A 26,467-nucleotide genomic window follows, 5' to 3' on the forward strand; every position below is an offset into this window, starting at 1 on the left:
TTCTGTTGAATGCACAAAGCCATAATTTCTACGAATAAAGCTAACATTAGTTCACATCACAAAATCACGTGCATCAGTAGCTTGCAGGGCTCCAGAAAGAACATGCTCATCAGCAAGGAGCACTGTAACTTTTCAGAACTCTGCTACCTGAACAAGCTTTTGAACTACCGATCTAAGGAAGAGCAGAATGCGGTAATAAATAATTATGGAGATGTTCTTGTCAACGCTACTTTGAATTATATGGAAGCAGTTAAGATAAGCAGATTTAGAAAAAGAAGCCTTATGGGTAACTGGGAGCGATTTTCAATGTGGAGTATTTCTTCATACATTTAGGCAATTTTTCTGGAATAAGATACTTTAAAATACCTATTTTGATCATTTCTATTAAGATGGAATTTACAACACATTGAAAGGAAATAGCAAACATTCATATCCTTTTCCGCCCTGTGTAACAGACCCTTGAAGTTTAATTTCAGTGATCTTTGGTACATGATAAAACAACATATTGGCTACTATAAAAGACATTAATAATTATCTTTATTAACATTTGACTTCTTTTTTCAGCACTCGTCAATCATCTTGAACATGGAGCTGTCTCTGAAGCAGGTACTTTCTAATTTTTGTGTAAAAAATAGCCACAAAAGCAACAAGTTGCTCAAATTCAAGTTCACTGTAAGGAAAATCTACTGAAGTTGGAAGTTAAATTGTAAATAATGTAAAAAGCTCTAGATTATTTGTTTCTTTTTTAACCCATTAGAAGCCATTGTTTCAGTCTTGCCTTAGGTAAAGTAGAACCAAATATCATTAAGTGAATGATATATTCTCCACTTCCCTTGGCTCTTGAAAATTGAGCTCACCGTCTTTGTCTCTTGAGGATGTGTTTCTGTCAAGGCCGTAAGAAATTCATGTAGAACACCAGCCCTAATCACTAAAAATGATTTTTAATCAGGGGATCTAGAAGTTAGACTATGGATGGTGGCGGTGAAGAGTCCAAGAGTCAACATCTCGCCTTCCATTTGGTACCTGTCTCCTGGAATCAAGTTCCTTAATGAAAGTGAAGTTAGGAAAATAAAATCCGCCTCCTAAAGAATGGATGCTGCATGCAAAATTCTAGACAGAGAGTTGCTACATTGTGAGTGGGAAGTAAGAGGTAGCTAATATAATAACAATAATGATATTAGATTCCGCAGTTCTCAGGATATTCCAAATCTTAATTGTTTCAAAGGTTCAGACTTGCATTAGGCTAAGAAAGTTAGGGCACCATGTGTTGTACCATAAGGCGTTGCTAACATTGTCTTAATCTCCTGTGCCTGGTTATGATACAGAGGTTATTAGGGACAAGATCTAAATAGGTTTCTTCTTTGGTCTTTTCCATTAATTTGTCCATGCAACATTTAGTTCTTGAAAGGCTACTTCTGTCCTTGAGGGTATAGAAATGAATGACTGGCATAGCCCTTAACTTCCAGAAGCTCACAGTGGAGCCAGGAGATGAAGAAGGAGCACGCTGACAGTGCAGAGCAATAGTGGAAGCACATACTGGGGGAACACGAGGGTGTCTAAGAAGGAGCCAGGAGGAGCAGAGGAAGACAGCATGGAGAAGACACATGTACCCGAACTATGAAAGATGTTTCCATTAGCCAAATAAATTCAAAGAGGATGGGATGAGGAAGCCTATGCCAAGGGGAGGAGGAGAACATCTGGAAAGTTGTGAAGAGTGAGAGACCTTGGATTCTTGTAATAAGTTGGTTTAACACTTAGAGAAAAGGGTATATGTGTATGCAGGAGACAAGGAAGCTAGAAATGAATCTGGGATTATAAAACGGAGCGAGATTAGGGACATCCTTCTATATCCTCCTAAGAAGTTTAAAAAATTTTATCTAAGCACAATGAAAACGTTAAAGATTTTCAGCAGGAATGTGTTGGGATAAGATTTTCCTCTTAGGAGGGTCCATGTAGTGTGCCATTGTGGAGGATGGACTGAGTCCTGGGGTTGAAAACAAGGCTGAAGCCAGGGGGAATATGAGGACACTTAGAGGTAATCCAGGAAAGAAATGATAAGGCGGAGGTGGTGACGGTGGCAGAGGCAGTGGAGAGGAAGAGAAGAAGTGAAGGGCTCTGTGTCAGAGAACAGAAAGGACGCCGTGGCTGACCGAGAGAGGGGGACTCAGGGACAACTTCTCCCTTTCTGTCCTGGATGACCTAGGAGGTGCCTCTCACCAAGGCAAGATAGCGGGGCTAGATTGAGGGCAATCAGTAAGTCCACCTCGACGTTGTTTTCAAGATGCCGCTGACTCTGGACAATAAGAAAGGCAAAGGAATGAGGATAGAAAAGAAGCGACACCTAATTTTTTTTTTTTTTTTTTTTTGGGACAGAGAGAGAGCAAGAAAGGGAACAGAAGCAGGGAGAGTGGGAGAGGGAAAAGCAGGCTTCTCCCTGGGCAGGCAGCCCTTTGCGGGGCTCAATCCCAGAACCCTGGGATCATGACCTGAGTTGAAGACACACACTTAAAGACTGAGCCACCAAGGCACCCCCTAACATTTGAAGCAAAGAAAGGAATCATCAACGGAAACCGAAGTCTTAAGCAGAAATAAAGACAGAGAACAAGAAAAAGTGAAGGGAGTTTCAAGGAAGGTGTCATTCTTGGCATCAAACACCATAGAGAATTTAAGTAAAACAAACATTGGACAAGGGGGCATTGCATTTAGCAACAGGGAAGTCCTAGCTGACATTGTCATGGGCTGGAGAAGTATAAGACATGTTTCTGCAGGCAGAGTACATATATGGTGTTTTTGTCAATATTTATTTCTCAGGTCTTTCCCCCTTGTTCAATGTTTGACATGGTCCAGGAGTATTGACCATGAGTTCCCCAAAGGCACAGACTCTGGCTTATTCAGCTCTCTCCTCTGTCTCCCTGCCCCCTCCAGCACATACTCTACAGAGCAGTGCATTCTTCTCAGGGCTTATTTTCAAAATGTGATTTTATGTGTTACGTTTTTAGTATCCCGTAGCTTTTCGTTCGTGATAGAGCATCTTTCGAACCTCCTCAATACTTTCTTCACAGTGATACCAAATTATTTTCTCTTCCTCCTATAACCCATTTTCCTTCAGGGATCAGTAAATACTTCATTAGCAAGTGAGATGGTTCAAACCACAAGAAGCTTTTACAAATCCCTTTTCAGTCCTCTCTCATGCAGGAAGCCACAGCAGAGGAAGACCATCAGTGTTGCCCAAAGCATCTGTGCTTGATATAATCTACCAAAGTGTATTTTCAACCATTGAGAAAGAATTTGACGTCTTAATTCCTCAGTCTAACAGCTGGTTTTTGACCTTCTTAAATTACTGCCAAGGTTAGCCTAGCCCGAGAATGCTGTCCATTTCAGTGTCAGCATCATCCAACCACCATCCTGCCGGGAATAGAAGAGATTGACTTACCTTCGTCTTGGTTATGTTTCTACACAAGGGCTTATGTTGTGTACAAGGGACACCCGAGGAGACAGATTTGGGTCTGTGGTGTGGTATTCAAGAAAGGAAAGTTCTTAAGACTAGTCTGAAAGATGCTTCCAATTCATTTGTCTTGCCTGATTTGTAGCAACAATTGTACATTGGCTCCCGCGATGGATTGGTTCAGCTCTCCTTGCACAGATGCGACACGTATGGGAAAGCCTGTGCAGACTGTTGTCTGGCCAGAGACCCCTACTGTGCCTGGGATGGAAATGCATGCTCTCGATACGCACCCACTTCAAAAAGGTAAGAGGCACATGGAGTTAAGGGATAGCCTTCTTTTCTACACAGTGAATATCTCACACGAATCCCTTGTCTTACAGTTTCATGAGAAAATAGATAGGAAACATGGTCTGCGGTAGGAATATTACAATTCAGTGTTGTTTTACACTTGTGCATAAAACTCAGTGTGGAAGGAGGATAAAATAGCGTGTTCTGAAGTTCTGAAACAGGCAACTTTAGAAGTTCAGATAAATTGTTTATATTCTTTTCCCTTCTCTATGTTAAATACCGTTACAAGTTTGTTTTCCTCGACTACTTTGCCCTTGCTTACATTCCTCCCTTCTTCCCTTATTTTTAAATATGTATATATTTAGCCTTACTGTTTTGCAAATAAAGTTTGAATATATGCGTTTGTAAAAGTGTGGATTAGGCACAGCCCACAGCACATTGCAGTGACTTGGTACAATTTTATTTCTACTACAGTAACTCTAACTTGGTCAGCTTCTGCCACTCAGAAATGCTTAAATGTCAAAACGTTGCTCTGCTGTTTGCTGTTTATTGCTTTATGTGCTCTTAAAAATCATGCTATTTCGAGCCAACAAGACACACATGGGCAAAAGCACCGCAAAGCCATTCAGCACTGATCTGGTTTCAGCACTGTTTTCAACAGCGAAATAATTGGAAAGAACCTGAATACCATCAATATGACTGATGCTGGCTAAATGTATTACGATAACAATTTTTAAAATGTGTATTCTAGTAACATTTTTTTCTTTAGTATTGTTCAAAGTTTATTTCTCTTCTATGTAAAATGTCAGCAAATTGTATATGGTGGGATTTTGTTTGTTTGTTTTTGTTTTTTTATCTTTAGGTCTGTAGTAACAAAATAGGATGATAACAGGTGAGCATAGGTTAGTCCCATTAGTGCATACACACTTGTTTCTTATTTGACAAATCAGTCAAATTTCAAATTCCAGGAATCACAGATTGAATGTAGAGTCCAACAGCAGGTACCGCTTAAAATTAGGAGATATTTTATATTCCCTGAAAATTTCACATGAGATGTATATGGAGAGATACTATTATTACAAGTCAAAAGTAAAAAACCCCAACATTTTATTATAGTTTTTGGCTAAGAATATACTTATGATAGGGAGTCCTCTGGGAATAGTTTTCTTTTCTAGAAGCTAAAAAACAAGAGTGCTCATTAGTTGGTAATGAACCTTCAGTTTGATGAATTGTCCCTGTTTCTTAAGAAGCCAAGATTTAAAAACATTCTTGACCTTATGTACCTTATGCCATCATAATTTTTCTTCTTATATTTCCCAAGACTGTATCTCTGATCTTTCAGACATGCTGCTGTGATATTTTCCCTTACCTTAACATAACGTGCACATGAGCCAAAAAAATGTACATGATAGATGAATCTTGTACGGGGTTATCACCTGATCAGCACTGCCCTGAAGGGACACCCTAGATGTTGCAGAGTTTACTGTGACTTTTATAATTTGTGAAGTGCCGACATCAAATAGCCAAAGCCAATGAAAATATACTGTAAGAGCATAAAACTTCTTTAACATTGATGTAGCAGCTTTTTTTTCTAATGTAATAGCTATTGTTTTAAGGAAAATATGGGACAATAATGCACAACACCACTATTTATTATTATCATTATCTCTACTCTCTGAAAAATAATGTGAACAAGCTCTCGGCAGATAGGTGTGACTTTGGGCCACTCCTGCCATATCAAACTTGTACTTCCATCTGCACTTGGCAATATTTAACTTGTTGCTTAATCAGATCTATGTAACAGTGAATCTTCATAGGATAAAGGGTGGTGTATTTTTGTTTACTTCCCTGCCCACTAACTAAAGCTCTTATATCTTACTACTTTCCCATTGACTGATGGAAAAAAAGAGGGTAGGGAGAGTTGCCCCTGTTGGATGTATCTGAAACCCGGGTTGTGTTTATAGTTGACCTGTTCTACTGAGTAATTTGTCTAAAGTCAGAGGAGCATTGGGTATTATATGCAACTAATGAATCATTGAACACTACATCAAAAACTAATGATGTACTATACATTGTCTAACTGAACATAATAAATAAACAAATAAACAAACAAACAAATAAGTAAATAAATGAATAAATAAAATAAAGGCCTAGTCAACTTATTTCCAAAACACGATTCACTCTCTTAGGACTCTATTGTTAGTAGTATTTGAATTACTGTAAGAATGATGGGAATATTGCCCTGTATTTAAATTGAGCCGTAAGACAAGAGTAGTTCTGCTCTGCCACTGTTATTAGTGTTGCATGCAGACTTTATATATTACCGGCTCTCAGACTTGATGTTCTAAAGCATTTAATCCCTTTTCCATAGGCGAGCTAGACGGCAAGATGTGAAGTATGGAGACCCAATCACCCAGTGCTGGGACATAGAAGACAGTAAGTATAGCTTTAATATGCTTTTCTCCCATTTAAACCTTGAAGCCTAGTCTTTGTGTGTCTTTTTATTGTGTGACTTAAAATATCTATTGTATAGGAAGCTCTTATTTTATATAATGCATATGTTCTGGAAAAGCAACAGGAGATTTTATAAATCAACCCCTTGTCTACATGCCTAAGTGAATAATCCTTTGTTATATTATTATTTGTTTCATATGTCTTTTAAAATTCCTGTCCTTTTTTTTTTTTTGTACTTTTTACTGCCTTATCCATTCTTGTAAAGTTTAGAAACTGCTAATAAAGACAAAACAGGATATAGTCCAAAACATATGGACATTTAGGATAAACTCAGAGACCCTCCCAGGAAAGTTTGATCAGAGTGTAGCCTATGCATTGAGTTCATTATTAACTCATGGTTTCGTTCAATCAGTAAATGTTTATTAAGTGACTTCCATGTGCATGTAATTGTCCTGGGTACACTTTGGGACAAAGAAACTCCTTCGAGAGCTTAAGATTCTTTGGGGAGATGTCATAAAGCACAATTAGTGAAATGGGAGTTTAACAAAGAGAGTGATCACCGGAGGCTGTATTGTTCAGAGAAAATTTCATGAAAGATCTTGAGAGTCTGAGTACAAACAGGACAGAGTGGAGAATAGAAAGACTTCTGTCGGGTCTGATAACAAAGAAAAAAACTATAAGAGTATATATTCCAAAGGTTTGGTTGCTTTCCACTGTCAAGCTCTACCTTCAGATAGAAGGTGTATGTGCTTGCCTGTGTGCATGCGCTCACACACACGCGTGCATATGTGCACACGTGTGGGCACACACAGCTGGAGGAAGGAAGCTGCCCTCATCACATGGTCAGTGACCACCCCAGCACCGAATGAACAACCCAAACTTCATAGTCTATAACTGGTGGCCTGAAAGTTTTATAGTTTAAAAACAAAACAATTATTTATCATTCATAATTTCACTCTTCTGGAAAATAAGTGCCGGTCCAACATCGTATGTTCGACTCCCCGCTCGTTCTAATGTGTGGGTGACTCCCTGTCATGTCCAGTGTTTCATTTAGCAGTCGTTGCCGTGTGCTCTGATACGGTCTTTCATTTGCACACGTGAGATTTGTCAGGAACCATTATGGGTATTGAGGATACACCAGTGAATAAAAAAGAAACAACCCTCGCATCCCTGGAAATTCTGTTCACGTTGTGTTAGGGGAAGGAGCAAGCGGAAAACTTAAAAACAAGTACAATATATTCTCTATCAGATAGTGATAACTGTCGTAAAGAAAGTGACAGAAAACAGTTCCTGCGGAGGGTGGAGATAAGTGACTCATCATATCCTGTTCCTGTTACAACCCACCACACCCAGCTTTGCTCACCGTCATCATCACTGCCCCCCATCGATTTTTTTGTCAAAGTCTCCAGCAGTTTCCACCTTGCCGGATCCAATGGCCAATTTTTAGCTCTCATTTTTACTTCATGTCCAACTCCCTCCCCCTTGAGACACAGTCTTCGTTTGACTTCCACGCAGACACATCCTAGAAACAGTCCTTATGGTCCCATGAGAGCTGAGTGCTTATTATTTAGGAATTTTGTGAGCTGGTTTTAAGCCATCCGTGGCTTGATTTCAGGTGTAGTGGTAGTTTTTGCAGTAGGAAAATGAACAAGAACTACTAAGCAGGGCTTTTTGTTTTCAAAGAGATGTGTTCCAGCACCCTTAGCCTTCATGGCCACACATCCTTCTGGTTTTCCCCTTACTGTACGGGCTGTCCTTCTGAGGGTTCTTCATCTGTCTTTTTCATCCCACCATCTAAATGGAAAATCTCTGCCTCTTCACTGCCTAACGCCCTCAATTTCAGTAGGATCTGAAGCAATTCGCTCCCAAATCCAGAGTCCAGTTCTAAACCCTCTCCTGTGTGCAGACTTGTATGACTTGCATTCCCAGCCAAGAGCCCCTCTTAGATGCCTAATAAGCATCCCAAATTATATCTGAGAAAGAATTTGTGTTTTTTCCTGGACTTTATTTTTCTGAAGACCTTCCCATATTAATAAATAGCTCCCCCATTCACTCAACTGCTTAGGGACAAAAGCGGCTAGGCGTCATTTTTTTATTTTTCTCTTCCTTTCACATCCTAGTACCAACTTCTCAGTAAGTCCTTATAACCCTGTGGCTGCGTCTGCTCCTACTTCTCATTCCCTGTGCACATGTCCACTTAACCCAAACCCCCACCACACCTCTCCCAGAGCTGTTTATTTGGTTCCCCTGCTTACACCTGGTCAACCTGTGTCCCACTTGGTAGCCTGAATGACCTTTCCAAAGACTTCAGCTTCTGAGAACAATTAGAAGAAAATCCACAGCCTTTACCATGGCCTCCAGCTTCTGCTTACTCTAGCTCCTGGCATGTGCTCTGAGCCCCTCTCGTGGTCGCTGTTACATGGCTCACTCACCGGCTTTCTCTTTCTCAAAAGCCCCAGGCTCGTTCCAGCTGCAATTAGACTTGAACTCGTTTCCTCTGTACCTGAAGAACTCTTTAGGTACTGTGTCCACATAGCTCTATCTTCACACCATTTAATTTTATGGTTAAAATGTTCATTTCTCGGGGTGCCTGAGTGGCTCAGTGGATTAAGCCGCTGCCTTCGGCTCAGGTCATGATCTCAGGGTCCTGGGATCGAGCCCCGCATCGGACTCTCTGCTCCGCAGGGAGCCTGCTTCCTCCTCTCTCTCTGCCTGCCTCTCTGCCTACTTGTGATCTCTCTCTCTGTCAAATAAATAGATAAAATAAAAAAAAAATGTTCATTTCTCAGAGACAACTCTTCTGACTATCCTGTCTGAATTACCTTTCTCCCCATTCTACCTCCTGCTCTCTGATCTGCTTTATTCTTACTTGTAGGGCACAGCACACCCAAATGATATATTCCTTATCAATTTCATTCACTTGGTGATTTTGTCTCTGTCCCTGGAACGTATACTGTGCTGTAGACACACAAGAATGTTTGGGGAGTGCATGGTAAAGGGAAGCATGCTTAGCCGGCTGGCATTCGAGCTGCACTATGAGGGGAAAGACAAATTTTAAAGCATGCGAAGCACCAATAATTAAAGTCAGAAAGACCTCACATAGGTTGGGCCAAGTTTGTGAGTTTATGTGTACCCTGCAGCTTATAAGGAGTTGTTTCATATTTCTAAGACAAAGCATTTTTTTAAAAAATAGAATTGACACCTGTAGAAGAGAAGCCAGAGACAGAGAATCAACTGTGGGAATTAAAGTAAAAGGTATGAGGGTATTTACAAACTATTTGCGATTTTAAGGAGATTTTTTGGTAAAGTTATAACTGACATGTAACATATTAGTTTCAAGGATATAACAATAATGCTTGGATATTTGTATGCATTGCGAAATAATCACAATGGGTGTAGTTAGCATCCCTCACCACATATAGTTGCAAAAAGAATTGTCTCCTTGTGATGAGAACCTTTAAGGGGTCCTCTCTTCGCAACTTTGAAATATGCAATACCATGTAATTAACTATAGCCATCATGCTATATATTACATCTCCGGGACTTACTTATGCCTTTTGACCCCCTTCGCCCATTTTGCCCACCTTCCACCTCCTGCTTCGGGCATCCACCAATCTGTTCTCTGTATTTGTGAGCTCAGTCTTTTTGTTTGTTTATTTTTAGACTCTGTAAATAAATGAGATCATGTGGTATTTTTCTCTCTCTGACTTACTTCACTTAGACTAATGTCCTCAAGACCCATCCCTGTTGTCACGAATGGCAAGATTTCCTTCTTTTTTATGACTGAAAAATATTCCATTGTGTAGCTGTCTATCACATCTTCTTTATCCATTCATACTTGATGGCACCCACTGCTGTTTTCATATCTTGGCTATTGTAAATAATGCTACAGTGAACATAGAGCAATACATCTTTTCCAGTTAGTGTTTTTATTTTTATTTTTTTTTTCAGGTAAATACCTAGAAATGAAATTGCTAGATCATATGTTAATTACATTTATCATTTTTTGAGGAACCTCTATATTGTTTTCTATAGTGGGTGCACTAATTTACATTCCCACCAGCAGTGCACAAGTGTTTCCTTTTCTCCACATCCTCACCAACACTTTTTATTTCTTTTCTTTTAGACAATAGCCAGTCTGACAGATAGGAGGAGAGACATCACTGTGGCTTTAATTTGCATTTCCCTGATGATGAGGGATGCCGAACATCTTTTCATATACCTATGGGCCATCTGTTGTGTTTTCTTTGGAAAAATGTTTATTCAGTTCCCCTGCTCATTTTTAATTGGATTATTTGGGGAGTTTTGCTATGGAGTTGTATGAATTATTTATGTAATTTTTATGTTAAGCCCTTATCAGATATATGATTTGTAAATATTTCCTCCCACTTAGTAGACTGAAATTTCATTTTGTTGATGGCTTTCTTTGCCGTGCAAAAGCTTTTTAGTTTGGTGTAGTCTTACTTGTTTATTTTTGTTCGTGTTGCTTGTACTCGGGCATCAAGTTAAAAAAAATCATCAGTAAGATTGGTGTCAAGGAAATTATTGCCTATATTTTCTTCTGGGAGTCATATGATTTCAAGTCTTACATTTACAACTAAAATCCATTTTGAGTTAATTTTTGTGTGTGGTGTAAGATAATGGTCCAGTTTCATTGTTTGATGTTTGCCTGTCCAGTTTTCCCAACACCATTTGTGGAAGAGACAGTCCTTTTCTTATTGTATATTCTTGACTCTGTTGTTGTGAAGTACTTGGCTATCTACATGTAGGTTGATTCCTGAAACTTTCTATTTAATGGTCTAGTGATCCGTGCCTATTTTTATGCCCATACCATACTGTTTTAATTACTATAGTTTTGTAATATGGTTTGAAATAAGGGAGTGTGATACCTCCGGCTTTGTTCTTCTTTGTCAAAGATTGCTTTGGCTATTCAGAGTCTTTTATTGTTCCATCCAAATTTTAGAATGGTTTATTCTTTTGTGAAAAATGTCATTTGAATTTTGATCATGATTGCATTGAATTTGTAGATTGCTTTGAGTAGTATGGATATTTGACAATATTAATTCCTGTAATCCATGGGCATGAAATTCCTTTTCATTTACTTGTGCCTTATTCAGTTGCTTTAATGAATGCTTTATAGTTCTTAGTATGTAGGTGTTTCACATCCTTAGTTAAGTTTATGCCTAGATATTCATTCTTTTTGATGGAATTGTAAATGAGATTGTTAAAAATGGGAACTGTTAAACTCAGAAATGAAATGAAGATTATTGGTAACAACAATGAATTCATTGCTTGTCAAACTGACATGGTGAGGACTTTGTGTCAAGGGGTCACTGTTATTACTTATTGGATAAGGGATTCCACATATTCAGCTATTTCACTTCTCTCCTTGATTTCACTAATGTAGATTTTTCTGACTTGACCGGTTCTTTGCTTGAATCAGTCTAATTGAGTTTCTCTCCAGTCCTTGCCCCATCACCTTACAATCAGCCTGCAAACTCCCTGCTTTGTTCAGGAGCTCTTTTTTCTCAGGAGAATGGCATCTGTTGCTATGAAATAATGCGTGTCTTTCTCTTCCATGATTGACACTGCGCTCTTTCTGTGCATTAGGAATTTATTAACTGTGAAAATCATAGATATAATCTGTTGAATTGGCAGGGATCGTGGATATCTTACAAGTTTCAAATGGAATCCACACATTTTGAAGGTTAGAGGAGGTTAATTCATAATGGTGTCAGCACGCCTGACTTAATCATTGCTGGTAAAACACAAACAAGTTCAAAAGAAGTTTCTTCAAAGGAAAGTCTAACTATTGGATAAATGTGCATTCATGCCATTTGCTGATAATTTTGTCTGCTTACATTTAGGATTCATAGAGGTCCCTTAAGCCTTACTCTTCGTTTATGCCTAAAATGCTAAGTAGGCCCATCTGCAGAATTGAGACATCTGAATATATGATGAAAAAGTGCATGTTTGGGCCAGGCTGAACAGCCGTCATTTTTTATTTGATCAAATTTGAGCTACAGATCTTAGATCACACATGGGACACAGCCTTTGGCTACTCTGGATGGAATGTATTTCAGATGGTGCAGTTGATTTATGAGAATAAGGTGTTGGAGACACTGTTCCTTTAGCATCCCATTAACTGTCTTATGGCAAATGCATGTTGGGCTTAAGTATCCCTCTTTGAATAAAAGAAAAACTGGTTTTTGGTAGATAATGCAGATAAGGTCCACATTCAGAGTATTACAGCATCTAGCTCAATAATCTAGCTAGAAGCATCTAGGTCAATATTATCATTATAGAATTTTATCAAGTATAGACCATTGTAGTTACTTTTTTGATATTAAAATGTCTTCATGTTATATGGTCAGCTCTGTGGATCAATTCATGATAGAATTTCTCTTAAAGAATGAAGTAAATTCTTCTCAAACTATCCACAAAATTGGTTGCATTTTATTACAAATTAAAACATGTGAAGCATTGAAAGACACTAAAGTTTTATTCAGTTCAGCTCAGAGAAATAGATTCAAGGTTTAGAGTTGGGTCTTATGAATTCTTATTTGAAAAAAACAATTGCAAATTGTTAATATATTCATGAAAGGTTAAAATTGCAGTGCAGGGATAGAGTTTTAAAAGTCAATCTATTAGATAATATTTGACTGTTAGGTAACAATATTATATTGTGAATTTCCTTTCTCTTTAATAATGTATATGAATCTTTCCCCCATAGCATCTGTTCTAAATCAGTCTATTTTCCCATTGCTTTTAAAATAAGGTCAAGGTTAATCTCCTATTCCATGTTTGCTTTCCAGGCATTAGTCACGAAACTGCTGATGAAAAGGTGATTTTTGGCATTGAATTTAATTCAACCTTTCTGGAATGTATACCTAAATCCCAACAAGCATCTATTAAGTGGTATATCCAGCGGTCAGGAGATGAGCATCGAGAGGAGGTAAGTTAGTAGTCACCAGAGAAGGATCACCTTGAGGGAAATAGTGTAAAAGTTAAATCAAGTTTTGGTTGAGAGAGATGTTCAATGTTTAGTGCCATACAGTACTCTCAACACTATTTGATAAAAAGGAAGATAACAATTTATACTCACTAACATGAAACTTAACAATGTATAGGAGATAAGAATAGGACAACTTAATACAGATACATTAACAAAGTATATTTAAAAGAGGATGGAATTTTTATGAGAAATTTACATAATTTTTTAAACATTTTTTTCTCAATGATTGTCTATATTGTAGAACAATTCCCTGATCAAAAATAAGAACACAATATTTTCCTCCACAGTAAGATAGGTCTAAATTCTAACTCAGATTGTGTTTAACTTCTATCATAAAATAAAACAGGTTGAATATGTATAACAATAGAAAGATCTATCTTTGTTATATCATATGGACAAGTTGGATAACTAGCTGGACATGTACCTTTTCACGGTTATATATTAAAATTAAATCAACAGGGGAAAGTAACATGGATGTTCCCTTCATCTTTTTTTACTTTTTCTGTTTCAGTCTTTCTAGGACATACATTGGAGTTGAAACAGTCACAGAAATTTTGTGAGGTAGATAGGTTATGTATGTTACTGAACTTAATGAGACGATTTCAGGTAGCTTGAGAAATCCTGTATTATTATTAGAGGGCCATGAAACAAACGGTAATTGGCAGGGTTTTTATTTTTCTCTTTCAGAGCCTAAGAGAAACCAGTGACACTCATTACAGAGTTCTAATAGTCCCAATATTAAACTGACAAGGTAGCGAGTAATTGAATGAACTTGGATTCAGAATTAGATGTTCGGTTGAATTCTGGTTCTGTGTTCTTTGGTAATATCACTGAGCCCATATGGGCCAGAATTTTCTAATGTGAACAAAATAAATACAAAAGTTACTATGAAAATAAAATGAGAAAATACAGAAGAGAATGTGGATTTCAAAGCAGAGGATTATTCACAAGTATAAAATACGTGTATACAATTACAGATAGTCTCTATCAGGAAGATGTGTGAAATATGAACTAGCACTGATCATATGTTCAGTTGACTGCTGAGGATAATGAGCAGGTCGTGACTTCTCTAACACTTAGTTTCTCTGTCATATAAATAGGCAGACCAAATGATCTAAAATACAGCCTCTTTGATAAGTCTGTAAAGATTTAAGGGATACCCGGGTAGCTCAGCCAGTTAAGCATTCAGGTCATGCCTTCCATTCAGGTCATGACCTTGGGGTCCTGGAATCCAGGAGGGCACCAGGCTTCCTGCTCAGTAGGGGATCTGCTTCTCCCTCTGTCTCTCTGATCGCACCCCGTCCCCACTCATGCTTGCTTTCTCTTTCTCTTCTCTTGAATAAATAAATAAAAGCATTAAAAAAAAATAATGTATGTAATCAGTCAGACATTAGTATAATATAGTGGTTTTCAGCTGCAGTCAATTTTGCTGCTACACTGTCCATGTCTGGCAATATCTAGAGACATTCTAGATATTGAATAGATAGTCTAGATATTGAATAGATAGTCACAGCTGGTGGGAGGTGGTTCAGAGGCTGCTCTCGGCATCTTGTGGGTAGAAGTCAGGGATAAAGCTAAACGTTCTTCAGTTCACAATTCCTCACAATAAAGAATTCTGTTGTCCCAAACTCAGTGGTGCTGAGGTTGAGAAGCCTTGCAGTAGAAGGACCGAATTTATCATAAGAAATTGATGTAAAGCTGTGTTTCACTGTTACATGAAGGTGGTAAGACCTTTCTCTTCATCTGAAATCTTCGAGAACGATTTTTTAAGCTAAAATGTTGACTCTTTACATAGTTAAAACCAAGGGAATACTCCAGTGTTTGTTATGTCAGATTTCTCCAATAAAACTTGATGCTTCATCATTACTGACATCCATAAATTCTACATTTCCACATTTATACTAAATGGTTATTTTAAGAGCCCCATTTTTCCCAATATATATTAAAGAATTTTCTGACCTGGAAGTGATTATGTAACTTTGAAACAGAAAGCATGAAGTTTTTATCAAAGAAATCTTGGGGGAATGTTTTCTGAATGTTTTTAACATGCAGATTTTTAGTTACAGTGCAATATTTTACTTTTAAATGTCCCAAACTAGTATTTTGATTTTACAGTCAATAAGTTTTGATCATCTCTCATCAGTAAAATAGAAATCTTTAATAATTATGTTTCTTCCATGGCAAATTTAATCTGACTTTAAAAAAACTATGTTGCTCTGCTTGGGGTAATCTCTTAGTTACAGATACATACATTTGCCTATTCGTGTTTGCATTCATGTCTTTCATCTTCCTGAAAAGGCAATACACTTTTAAGAGTGTATCACACAGTCATGGTGATACCATGCTCCATGAATCTTAATGGAGCAGAAATAGTGTATTTCACTTCAAAGTATCTTAGCTGTAATATTGCAACTGGTATTTTCATCTACACTTCTAAGTAGGTAGTTACACATTGTCCAGGATATGCGATCCTGCTTCCTGAACTGAGGAAAGGGGCAAGATCCAGACTAGATGTGAAGCACTTTTCCCAGCAGGCTACCTTCTGCTCCTGACCAAGAAGGTCACAGTTCGGAATCTTTCCCCTACTGGAAAAAACCCCGTGGGAGGGACTAGAAGCTCCTGTGGCACAGAGGCTGTCACCAACTATTCTCTGCCAGGAGGAGAACATTTCCTCACTGAGCTGTTTCACAGTTGGGTGCTATTGGGGAGGTCATGAGTCACTTATCTGCTGACTTCCTTATAAAGCTACGCTTGAAATTGATGATGTTTATGCTGTAAGTAGCGAGTTAATCGGCAGTCCCTGAGCTTCTGTTGAACTCTTGGGGTCTGAATGACTAGAAGAAGGAATACCTTATCCCATTTGTGGTAGTATTTTTGTGTGTGTGTAGCTTTTAAAAAGCATTTTTAAAACATCTTCAAATATTTGTATTTTTCTCTTTGTAGGTCCTTGTTTTATTGTTGTTCTTTCTATTATAAAAGCAATACAGGGGTGCCTGGGTGGCTCAGTGGCTTAAAGCCTCTGCCTGCAGCTCAGGTCATGATCCCAGGATCCTAGGATCAAGCCCGGCAGCCCCGCTTCGGGCTCTCTGCTCCTCGGGGAGCCTGCTTTCCTTCCTCTCTCTCTGACTGCCTCTCTGCCTACTTGTGATCTCTGCCAAATAAATAAAATCTTAAAAAAAAAAAAAAATAAAAGCAATATAAACGGTTTTGAAAATATAGGGACATATAAAGAATTGTGAGCCCTCTCATGATGTCTATTCCATCTTTTTTCCACTAACCATTATACTGTGAGCATTTTCCTTAACATTCTATTATAATACCATATTTTTCCTGGCCCTTACACCCGCTACCCTGATGTCACAGTCACCAATGATTATTCCATGTTGTTTAAATAACATGTTTCCTCTTAAAAAAAACTAGTCAGCTTCCTGATATCTAAATCTTCCTCTGCTTTCCTAAATGCTTTCTTAGGACAAATCTTTTGGGGTAAGATAACTGAGTGAAAGGCTTTCATTATCTTATGGCTTTTGATAAACAACTGTACATGGCTAATTTCTCATCAAAGTCACCATATTAGTACCTTTTCTGAACTTCTGAGGCAAAATTGTGTATTACAATTTAAGAACATCATTACTAGTTTGATATGAAAAATGTCATATAATCCAAACATATTATGTAAAGATCTATATATATATATATATATATTTTTTTTTTGTAGTTTCCCAAACAGGGTCTTTCTTTTGGGGAAAGAGAGTGAGAACCATTCATTTTTTTTTTTTTTTGTAAAAATCTATATTTTAAAGATTTATTTATTTATTTATTTGGGAGTAGGGAGAAGGGCAAGGGAGAGAGTGAGTGCAGGGCCTGACACAGGACTTGATCTCACAACTCTGAGATCAGAACCTAAGCCAGAGCAAGAGTTGGATGCTTAACCAACTGTGCCACCCAAGTGCCCCGGTAAATCCCTATTTCTTTGAATATTAGTGGCTGTGAATTTACCTTGTCATGTTTCGTAGCTATTGGTTTCAGGTGTATTTGGTGAAGTGCTTTACCCATCATTTGCTTAGTTTACATTGACTTAGAATACATTGATGTAGGGCGCCTGGGTGGCTCAGTGGGTTAAGCCGTTGCCTTCAGCTCGGGTCATGATCTCAGGATCCTGGGATCGAGTCCCACATCGGGCTCTCTGCTCGGCGGAGAGCCTGCTTCCCTTCCTCTCTCTCTGCCTGCCTCTCTTGTGATTTCTCTCTGTCAAATAAATAGGTAAAATCTTAAAAAAAAAAAAAGAATACATTGATGTATTCGTTAAAAATCATTTTCACAAACCTTTTATATATTATCGATGTTAACATTCTAATGCTATACATATTAGAAGTAACTTACTATGTTTGTTGCCTCCAAATTTTTTGTTCCTCACAAAGAAGAGTTTTATATTTCATGGAGACAAAGCTATAGATTTATATCTCTATGATTTCTCACTCATTATGCTTAGAAACTCTTTCCCCAATAAAACAGCAAATACATATTTTTTTCTAGTTATCTTATGATGTTATTATTACCATCCCAATTTACATTTGCTATTTACATTTACTCAAAGGTACCAAATTAATCTAGGGGTTAGATATATATAAATTCAAATTTTCTTTTATTTCAAATAACGAGTTGCCTCTGCACTATTTTTAAATAAGCCTTCTATGTTTGTTGCAGAGAAGAGCTATTCTTGAAGGCCCAGTCACTTCCAAGACAATGCAATACTTTAGCTCTGAGAGAACTGACAGGTGAATTATCTGCAAAGGAATTACCATTAGGCTGCTATTATCGGAGAGCAGAGTCCCTGACCTTTACCTGCTGCTTAGTACCTAAACGTCCTTTGTCCCTCTCCACGTTCCTCTTTTCATTTTAAATGAATTGCCCTTCACTGAAGATCTACATTTAATAATGCCAACTATATTATCCTCGTTCACATTAGGCAAATGAATAGTCGACCCCAGTTCAAGCATGGTTTTGATTTAGCTGAACGGTTCTTACTTATCACTTTTAGAGTGGAGAAAATTCCATGAGTTTAAAATCAGTGGCCAGAGATTACATTATCTCTTTGTAAAGGAGCTGCATTTTCTAAATGGACTGTGCTGACATCTCACTGTCGAGATACAGTCCGCGGAATGTATCCTCTTCCGGCAGGGAATGAAAGGGGCGCAGAGAATGGGAATGTAAAGTAGGCCAACGTGAATCAGCCACTTCGTTGGGGTGGCACAGGTTCCTGTCTCCAGATCGCAAAAAAAAAAGAAAAATCCTAGGAAAATATGTCAATCCCAACTGTATTTTATTAGAGATATGATTTCAATCAACGCCTATTTTTGAGGATTCGGATAGGGAAAAAACCACTGAAATGATCTAATAAACATTAGATAGATCCAGAAAGAAATTTATTAAAGCAAGTTTTATATCTATGGGTCAAAAAAAAAAAAAAGAAAAGAAAAGAAAAACCAAGCATTCCACGGAAGAAAGGAAAAGGAAAGGACCGCATGGGAGTAAGGAGATGCCAAGCGTTTATGAAACTTAGAATCCTGTAGCCACGGACATGGCCTGGAAAGAAGGGGAGCCGGACCCCGGGGCAAAGCAGACAAACAGGATACAGAAAGGGAATAGCAAGGATAATGATGAAGTGTTACATAATGTGTGTGAAATCAAAGTCATAATTTCTTCCTGTCAGGAGATTAAAGAGAACAATAAAAAGTCGTGAGTCAGAGCTGTGACAGTCTCTCAAAGCCATATGAAGTGCAGTTTAAGCATTAGCAAGTGTCCCAGTTACGAAAAGGGAATCTAGAGATGACACGGAACTGAAGTCACCCACTTTGACTGTCATGATCATAACCATGGGCCATTTTCCATGAGGAGAATTACAAAAATAAAGGCTTTAGAACGTCACCTCTCGGCTCTCCCACTCTCCCGCAACACTGGCAGTTCTATAATGTTCCTAATAATACTTCACACTTTAACCTTCAAAGAGCTTTACTTTTAACCCCCAAATGCGCCATATGCTATGTCGCCAACTTGATAAATGGAAGACCAATTGGGGAAGATAAATGAGTATTCACAGGAAGCAGAGTGTGCAGATAAGGACCAGATCCTTCGCTATGGAGTCAGCGTTTTGTGATCTAAGATGTATTTAAAATTTAAAGAATAATTCCTACAATAAAATGACTTAAAGGAAAAGGTACATGTAGTGTGTTAAATGTGAGTTTGCTATCTCTGTGGAAGATTGGTCCTTGAGAATCCTCCCAATTCAAGTTCACATTTATTTTAGGCACGAGGCTCCCCGAATCTCTGAGAATGTAAGTGAATTCAACATTAATGCGTGTTACGGTCGCATTTTAAAATGCTTGGGCCTTTAGAATAAATCCATTCTTAAAATAAATAGTACACACCCAAATCACCAAATGGGGAAAGTTAAGGAAAACAAACGAACAAAATCCTGATGGTGTGGATTCAGCCTGGAAGGCAGGCAGGCTGGAGACCATTCAGCCTCAGTAACCTAGGATCTGGGCTGTGATCTGGGCTGTGACCTGCCTTTGGCCTCCAGTGGTACCCCACTAGCTGCATTTCTCTGGCATGGAGGGTGGTTGGCTATATCCTTGTTAGTTAACTGGGCCGGTAGCCAGAGATGTTTCTTTTCCTTTTCTCATATTTCCAGAACAGGAGGGATTTTTTCCTACATATTTTTCACATAAAGATGCGGAGCCGAGTCCACCCATTGTGAATAAATGTAATTTAGCTGTCTTTATACCTCCTTGATTTCCGTCGACTGAAAGCCTACAGGACAGGGGCAGATGTGTAAACTGGGAAATCTTCCCAACTTCTTTGTTGTTGTTGTTATTGTTGTTATTCTACTTAACACCGAGATCCTGAACAAAATTCCACATGAAACAGGGCTCTGGTGTGGGTAAACAGGCCTCCAGGTTTAAGGAAGGTAGGTTGTTTGCTCTTCACACCAGCCCGTGGGCCAGTCAAGCTCAAATGTTTGAATTGTCTTTCAGGACGCTGGCTTCAAAGGGCAAAGAGCATCCCATTCCAGGAGGGGTTCTTTTTGTTCATTGAGTTTTCTCACACTTGAAATCACATTCATTGTGTTATAGTATACCGAGGTACGGCAAATATTTCCACAAATGACATAATCTCAAGTATCACATGTACACACGGTATCAAAATTCGGTCCATAGTAAAAAGGGAAATTCAGCTTTAAGTGTTGCTAACCTTCGTACCAGGGTCCTACTCAGTTACAGCTCCAACACCCGAAAAGCTGTATCCATGCTTTTCCATTAGACTGTTAACAAGTCACCACTTAGAGTCTCCATATGCTATTCAGCTCACTTATTGGGTGATATCCAGAAAACAGAGTAAATTCCTTTTGCACTCATTGTTCTATTTCTCCATTACAGGTGGTAGCATGCCCTAAAAGCTCTTTTTCTTTACAAAGGCTGTCAATGTCTGGCTCTAGCTCTGAAATTTAAATACCGATTGGTGTTCTTAATATACCATTTGGTATCTGAAATCTCTATAAAGATTTCAGTTTTAACTAAGATGGTTAGTTGATAGTTTCCAGTTTTACTTCGTTGGTTTTTATAGCTTTTCATTCCTATCTGGAGACTGGGAGAAAACTAACTATATTCAGAGGTTTATTTAGATAATAATGAGAGGCAAACATGCATCTTTGGGGGCTGTTACTTTAATGGAATTTAAATTCTCTTCAACTATGGCTGATAATATTGCGCTTGACAACAGAGATGGGGATAGATCTCTTAGGTTCAACTAAGTAAAACTAGGTTTGCCTCTGTTCATTTGCTCCTAGCCCTCTCTGTTTTCCATTTATTACCTACATTTTTCCAATTCTGCAGTTGAAACCTGATGAAAGGATCATCAAAACAGAATATGGGCTACTGATTCGAAGTCTGCAGAAGAAGGACTCTGGAATGTATTACTGCAAAGCCCAGGAACACACTTTCATCCACACCATAGTGAAGCTGACTTTGAATGTCATTGAGAATGAACAGATGGAAAACACCCAGAGGGCAGAGCACGAGGAGGGGCAGGTCAAGGATCTGCTGGCTGAGTCACGGCTGAGGTACAAAGACTACATCCAAATCCTCAGCAGCCCGAACTTCAGCCTCGACCAGTACTGCGAACAGATGTGGCACCGGGAGAAGCGAAGACAGCGAAACAAGGGCGGCCCGAAGTGGAAGCACATGCAGGAAATGAAGAAGAAACGGAATCGAAGACATCACAGAGACCTGGATGGGCTTCCTAGAGCCGTGGACACGTAGTTATCTGTTTAATTTAAAGAAAAGAATTCTTTACCTGCAAAAATACTGCCTTCTGTTTTGTGCACCCTATATACTAACTCATAAGAGCTTTCCATGGAGTTTTGCTAAGGCAAAGCACACGAGAACAATGATCTGAATAAGACTATATATGGCGAATATGGCCTAGTAAGGGCAAATGATTCCTCTGAACCAGTTTTCCAAGAACTAAACACGTACCTGAAAAGTATCAGAATTATCCTCAAAGTGGGGGCTTTACAGTTGTAAATGTTTGCTGTGCCGAGTTATTGAATTTATTATGTGATGTAAATAACTGAGCTGAGTGGGCATCAAATTTGGTATTATGGTAAGGTGCTCTATATCCCTTGTATGGCCATTAAGCATGAACTTGACCATGCCATTGTGCTATATATGCGTTCTTAGGAACAGATACATCATTCCACTCTAGAACTGGCTACCCTGTGGTAGGATTTGGAGGGAAGACACAAATTCATACAGCTCACACTATCAGCAGGAACTTTCACTCTTGGTGCAGGGTTCAGGAATTTGGAGAGGTGCGTTATTTCAGACCACAGAGGTTACATTTGGTATACAGCAGTGTGATTTACTGAAGGATATAAATGTTCCTCCCAGGGTTCCTTATGACTTGTCAAGAGTTAACAAGTTCACAGAGAGAAGTTGTTGCTCGGTTATGTCTTTTTGGAATGTATACTGAGCTTACAGGGATGGAACCCTTCATAAATATTTTAATAAGTGATGGGAAAACATTTAAGTAAGAGAAACACCGTGATGTATCCTGCGTCCTAATGGGAAGGCATGCAGATGGGATTTGTTAAGAGACAGAAAGAAGGACAGTGATAAATTCTAGCTTTGGGGAAAATTCATATCCTCGTAAAAAGGAAGAACAATCACAAATAAACTGGGCAAAATATTATGTAGCTTTATTCACTAGAGTGTAAGTAGCTGCCAATTTGTAATCCATCTGTTTAAAAAAACTCCACCTTATAACAAACTGCTAGTGAAAGTCTGAGGAAAAGTAAATTTTCTAGATCATGAGAAGAATGAACACAAATTTATTTACAACCAATGGGATTTCAGTAGTACTTCCTCTCTCTTTTTCTAAAATCTCATTATACTCTGTAAATTATTTCCATTTACTGCCTTTATTCCCTCCTGAATATTGGATTATTGGATTTTATTTGAGTGAATAGGGAAAGAACAATATATACATTATAGAGAGATAGAATTAGGTAGACAACGGTGATGGGGAGCGGGGATATATATTTGTTGAGTAATAGAACAAATGCAAAAATGTTGACAACGGAAAGGGTTAAATTAACTCTTTGACATCTTTTCTTCACACAATTTTTTGCATTTCCGAGATTGTATGCTGTAATTCAAGTAGCATTGTTTTAGTAATTTAATAATAAATAAGCCTAATGCATGTAAGGAAATCGAACTCACAGCATTAACATAAACATTCTTCATATTTTGTTAGCACTTTCAAATGTTTCCAATCTGACTCTCCCTCTCTGCGGACGTATGGTATGTTTCCTGCCTGTTGGAGCAGAACTCACCTTTCCTTCTTGGAACACGAACCCTTTGCCTTCTTCTGTTTTGCCTCTTCATGCCCTTTTTAGTGTGAAATGAAAAATTAGTCACTTCCTCACATGGAAGGCAGCCTTTCAGAAAACTGAATAGCAGACATTGCTTGTCTCGCATGCATTCTGCATGTCTTGAAAGAAGAGCCTGTGAGAACCTGTGGGGTTAGAGGGTGCCTTATGAGAATTTCAGTGTCATGTCTGAGACTGCCTTTATGTTCTGAACGTTCGATCTTCCATTCACTGCCTTTGCCTTGCTTACCTATCTCAAAGTAATCACACGGCTATATGAAGTTAGGGACCCCTTTTCAAATGATACCCATGAATATTTGTGGATGTTTCACTAGATGGAAACCTTAAATTTTGTTTTGCTTTTCAAAGTGAACCAGAAACAATCACTCTTAAAAAAGTAATGCGGAGGAATGGCTGTGGGGCTGGGGGGGAGGGTGGACAGGGGGGTGATCAGGCTGCTGATTTCATATCGTAAGGAGACTGTTTGTGATTCCTGATCTGCCCGGGTCTCCTGATGTCCCAGGAACTCATGGCAAGCTCAAAGCAAATAAATGGGAACATGTTTCATTTTTAAGATTTCCTAAGATTTGTATATCAGACAGTCATGATCAAAGTATAGGTGACTTTGGGAAAATTACATGAAAGCTCAAATGTTAGGATTGACCAATGTAATAAATTTGGTTTTCATCAAAATATGAATGTTCAAGCCATTTTTAATTACTTTTTTCTGATTTTAATTATTTAGATAAAATTTGGGTAACCTCTTTTACTTTACAGCTAATATTTTGGCTGCTTTGGATCTAAAACAATAATTTATGATAATTGCTTAAAATATATTTGAAATATTGTAAATATTGAGTAAACAAAATGTCATAGAATAAAACATATGGGCAAAGGTTTATGTATATTTATAAAGACAGAGGACATCTAAGCTACATTTAATTTTTTAACCTTTTAATTGCCTGGAACACTTGGATGGACAGTATGAATATATTAAGTCTAGAGATGAGATACAATATATACTTCCTCACCACTGAAGGTTTTACCAAATTTTCCTTTAAATAATGAAAAATAAAATTATAGTTAGTAGTTTTAGATATGTTTAAGAAATGAGCTATCTATGTAGAAGTCTTAAAATGTCTGCCTAGTCTTGGTTTCATATTTTTCTCCCCTGTTTGGAATACATACGTCTTTAACTTGCATATTCTCTCCTGCATTTCATTCCAGCTATTTATGCTGCTCAATGGAATCCTGCCTTTCTGCATACATTTACATTCAATTTATTGGGAATTTTAAGAGTTTGCTTAGAAACGAGGAGTATAAGTAATTAATTTATGTAGATCCTTTTTTTTCCTCCAAAGAGCTCAACACACTACGTTCATATTACTGAATAAGCATTTCTGAAAACCAACCAAATTACTTAAGAGATGGAAAAATAGTCATAAAGAAATTCAGAAATTTGCAAAAGCTACAACAGTAGAAGAAGTGCAGTCTACACCAGATCTCTGCAATCTGTTGGCTAACGGATGCTCATTTACAATATGCTGCCTACAAAACGGTCTTGCTATTGAATTCTGCCTTTGGTCTATATTTCTGTTCCTTTATGCTGTTAAGTTTTGTTCCTGCTGAATTGTATAGACTCGATTAAAAAATAAGTTTTCAGTGGCCAGTGCCTGTTTTTCAACATTATCAAAATTAAGCTTTCAAAGACAATTTTCTATTATCCAGATGGCCACAGAACATTAAGTTGCACAATAGCTTTAATTAAACACTGATTATTTTAAACTTAAAGATAAGCTATATTTCATATATATCATAAATACAAAGAAAAATTAAAACTGAAACAGCTTCTCTTTAGAGTGTTACATTTGTCCTAGACAACATGTTGGAAAATTGATTAACCTTATTGAGAATGGGCAGTTTAGAAAAAAAGAGATATTTCAAGTGTTTTTATAGAAAGATATACTTTTCTCACAGGAAATAACCAAAATATTTAAATAACTTGGCTTACATGTGAGGTTAAAAAATAAGATCTAAAATTCCAGCATTCTACATATTGACAGTGCAAAGACAGGAACACGCACATGACTTATACCTCTCATTTAAATATTTTGTAGTGTAAAGTATTTATGGTAAGTTTGAGATAGATGATTTTTGGGGGGAAGGGCAACACCCTATCAGTTAATCATGTAATTTAATTCTGGTATTGTAAGTGGCTACCAATCAATTTCGAATTACAGTTTTGCTATTTTAAAAGAAATGTAGTCTTGTAATCTAAAATAATTGAAAATTGTCAAATGTATATTTTGATTGTATTATAATAAAACACAAACATTAATGTTCTATGGTTATAAACAGAATGTTGCAACATGTGTGTGCAAGTTTTGTTTTGAAACCTTAAACATGGTAACCGGGTTTTTGACATGGAATTGCACTAAATCCATTACCTAAGAAAAAATCTCCTGGTAAACTTCGGTAAATATGTTTTACACCATAAGTATGCAGTAATTTCTCTTATGAAAGAAAGGTATATATGTCTCTCCCCAGTCAATGTAGTTATATAGCTACACTTTACTGTGATCTAAATTTAGACTTTGGCAGACTGACATAAACATTACCACCACAAGTAACGACTTTTTTTTTTTTTAAGATTTTATATACTTATTTGATAGAGAAAGACACAGTGAGAGAGGGAATACAAGCAGGGGGAAGGGGAAGAGGGAGGGGGAGAAGGAGAAGGAAAAGCAGGAGCCTGGAGCAGGGAGCCCAACGCGGGGCTCAATTCCACCACCCTGGGATCATGACCTGAGCCAAAGGCAGATGCTTAACAACTGAGCCACCCAGGCGCCCCCACAAGTAACCACTTTTAAGATTTCCAATGATCATCCTATGAGTGAGATTTGAAAGTACTCCTCTATGTGTGTAGCTATATGAGTATAATTTATTAAAGAGGTTAGTGCGGCTTTTGTTTTTGTTTTTGCTTTAGAAAGAAATTTCTTTTAGAGAAAATTGTACTTCTTGCCGATTTGGTACATCTTGTGAAGGATATTTTGTATTTGTAATAGGTAATATATACCCCCCCAAACCTGGTTATGAAATAGCTTGTAGGGATACTGTACAGAACTATGTCAGGTTTTGTGGCTGCCCTGGCAATCTCTAAACATGAGAGTTTAAAATAACATATAATCTTTAAAAGAAAAAAATACTTTTATAAGGGGCACTTTTAGTAGAATCTTACGAGGATCATGTCCAAGTCGTTAGGATAAATAAAACATAACACAAGATTAATAATGGAGAAAATTCCAGTTGTATTTGTTTGAATGTAGAAAAGTCC

At 37.8% G+C, this 26,467-nt stretch overlaps 1 protein-coding gene across 2 annotated transcripts in view; it reads left to right on the top strand.

The window, feature by feature from the left end:
* The window catches only part of SEMA3D (semaphorin 3D), a 203,074-nt gene extending 178,018 nt beyond the window's left edge, over positions 1 to 25,056 (top strand). For both annotated transcript variants that reach the window (XM_046021298.1, XM_046021299.1), the window contains exons 14-18: positions 565 to 606; positions 3,591 to 3,748; positions 6,105 to 6,169; positions 13,003 to 13,142; positions 21,098 to 25,056. In XM_046021298.1, the coding sequence (XP_045877254.1) occupies positions 565 to 606; positions 3,591 to 3,748; positions 6,105 to 6,169; positions 13,003 to 13,142; positions 21,098 to 21,523 (831 nt within the window). In that variant the 3' untranslated portion in view covers positions 21,524 to 25,056. The remainder of the gene's footprint in view (positions 1 to 564; positions 607 to 3,590; positions 3,749 to 6,104; positions 6,170 to 13,002; positions 13,143 to 21,097) is intronic.
* The last annotated feature ends 1,411 nt before the right edge of the window (positions 25,057 to 26,467 follow it).

This window comes from Meles meles, chromosome 10, assembly GCF_922984935.1.
Source record: "Meles meles chromosome 10, mMelMel3.1 paternal haplotype, whole genome shotgun sequence".
Lineage (NCBI taxonomy): Eukaryota > Metazoa > Chordata > Mammalia > Carnivora > Mustelidae > Meles > Meles meles.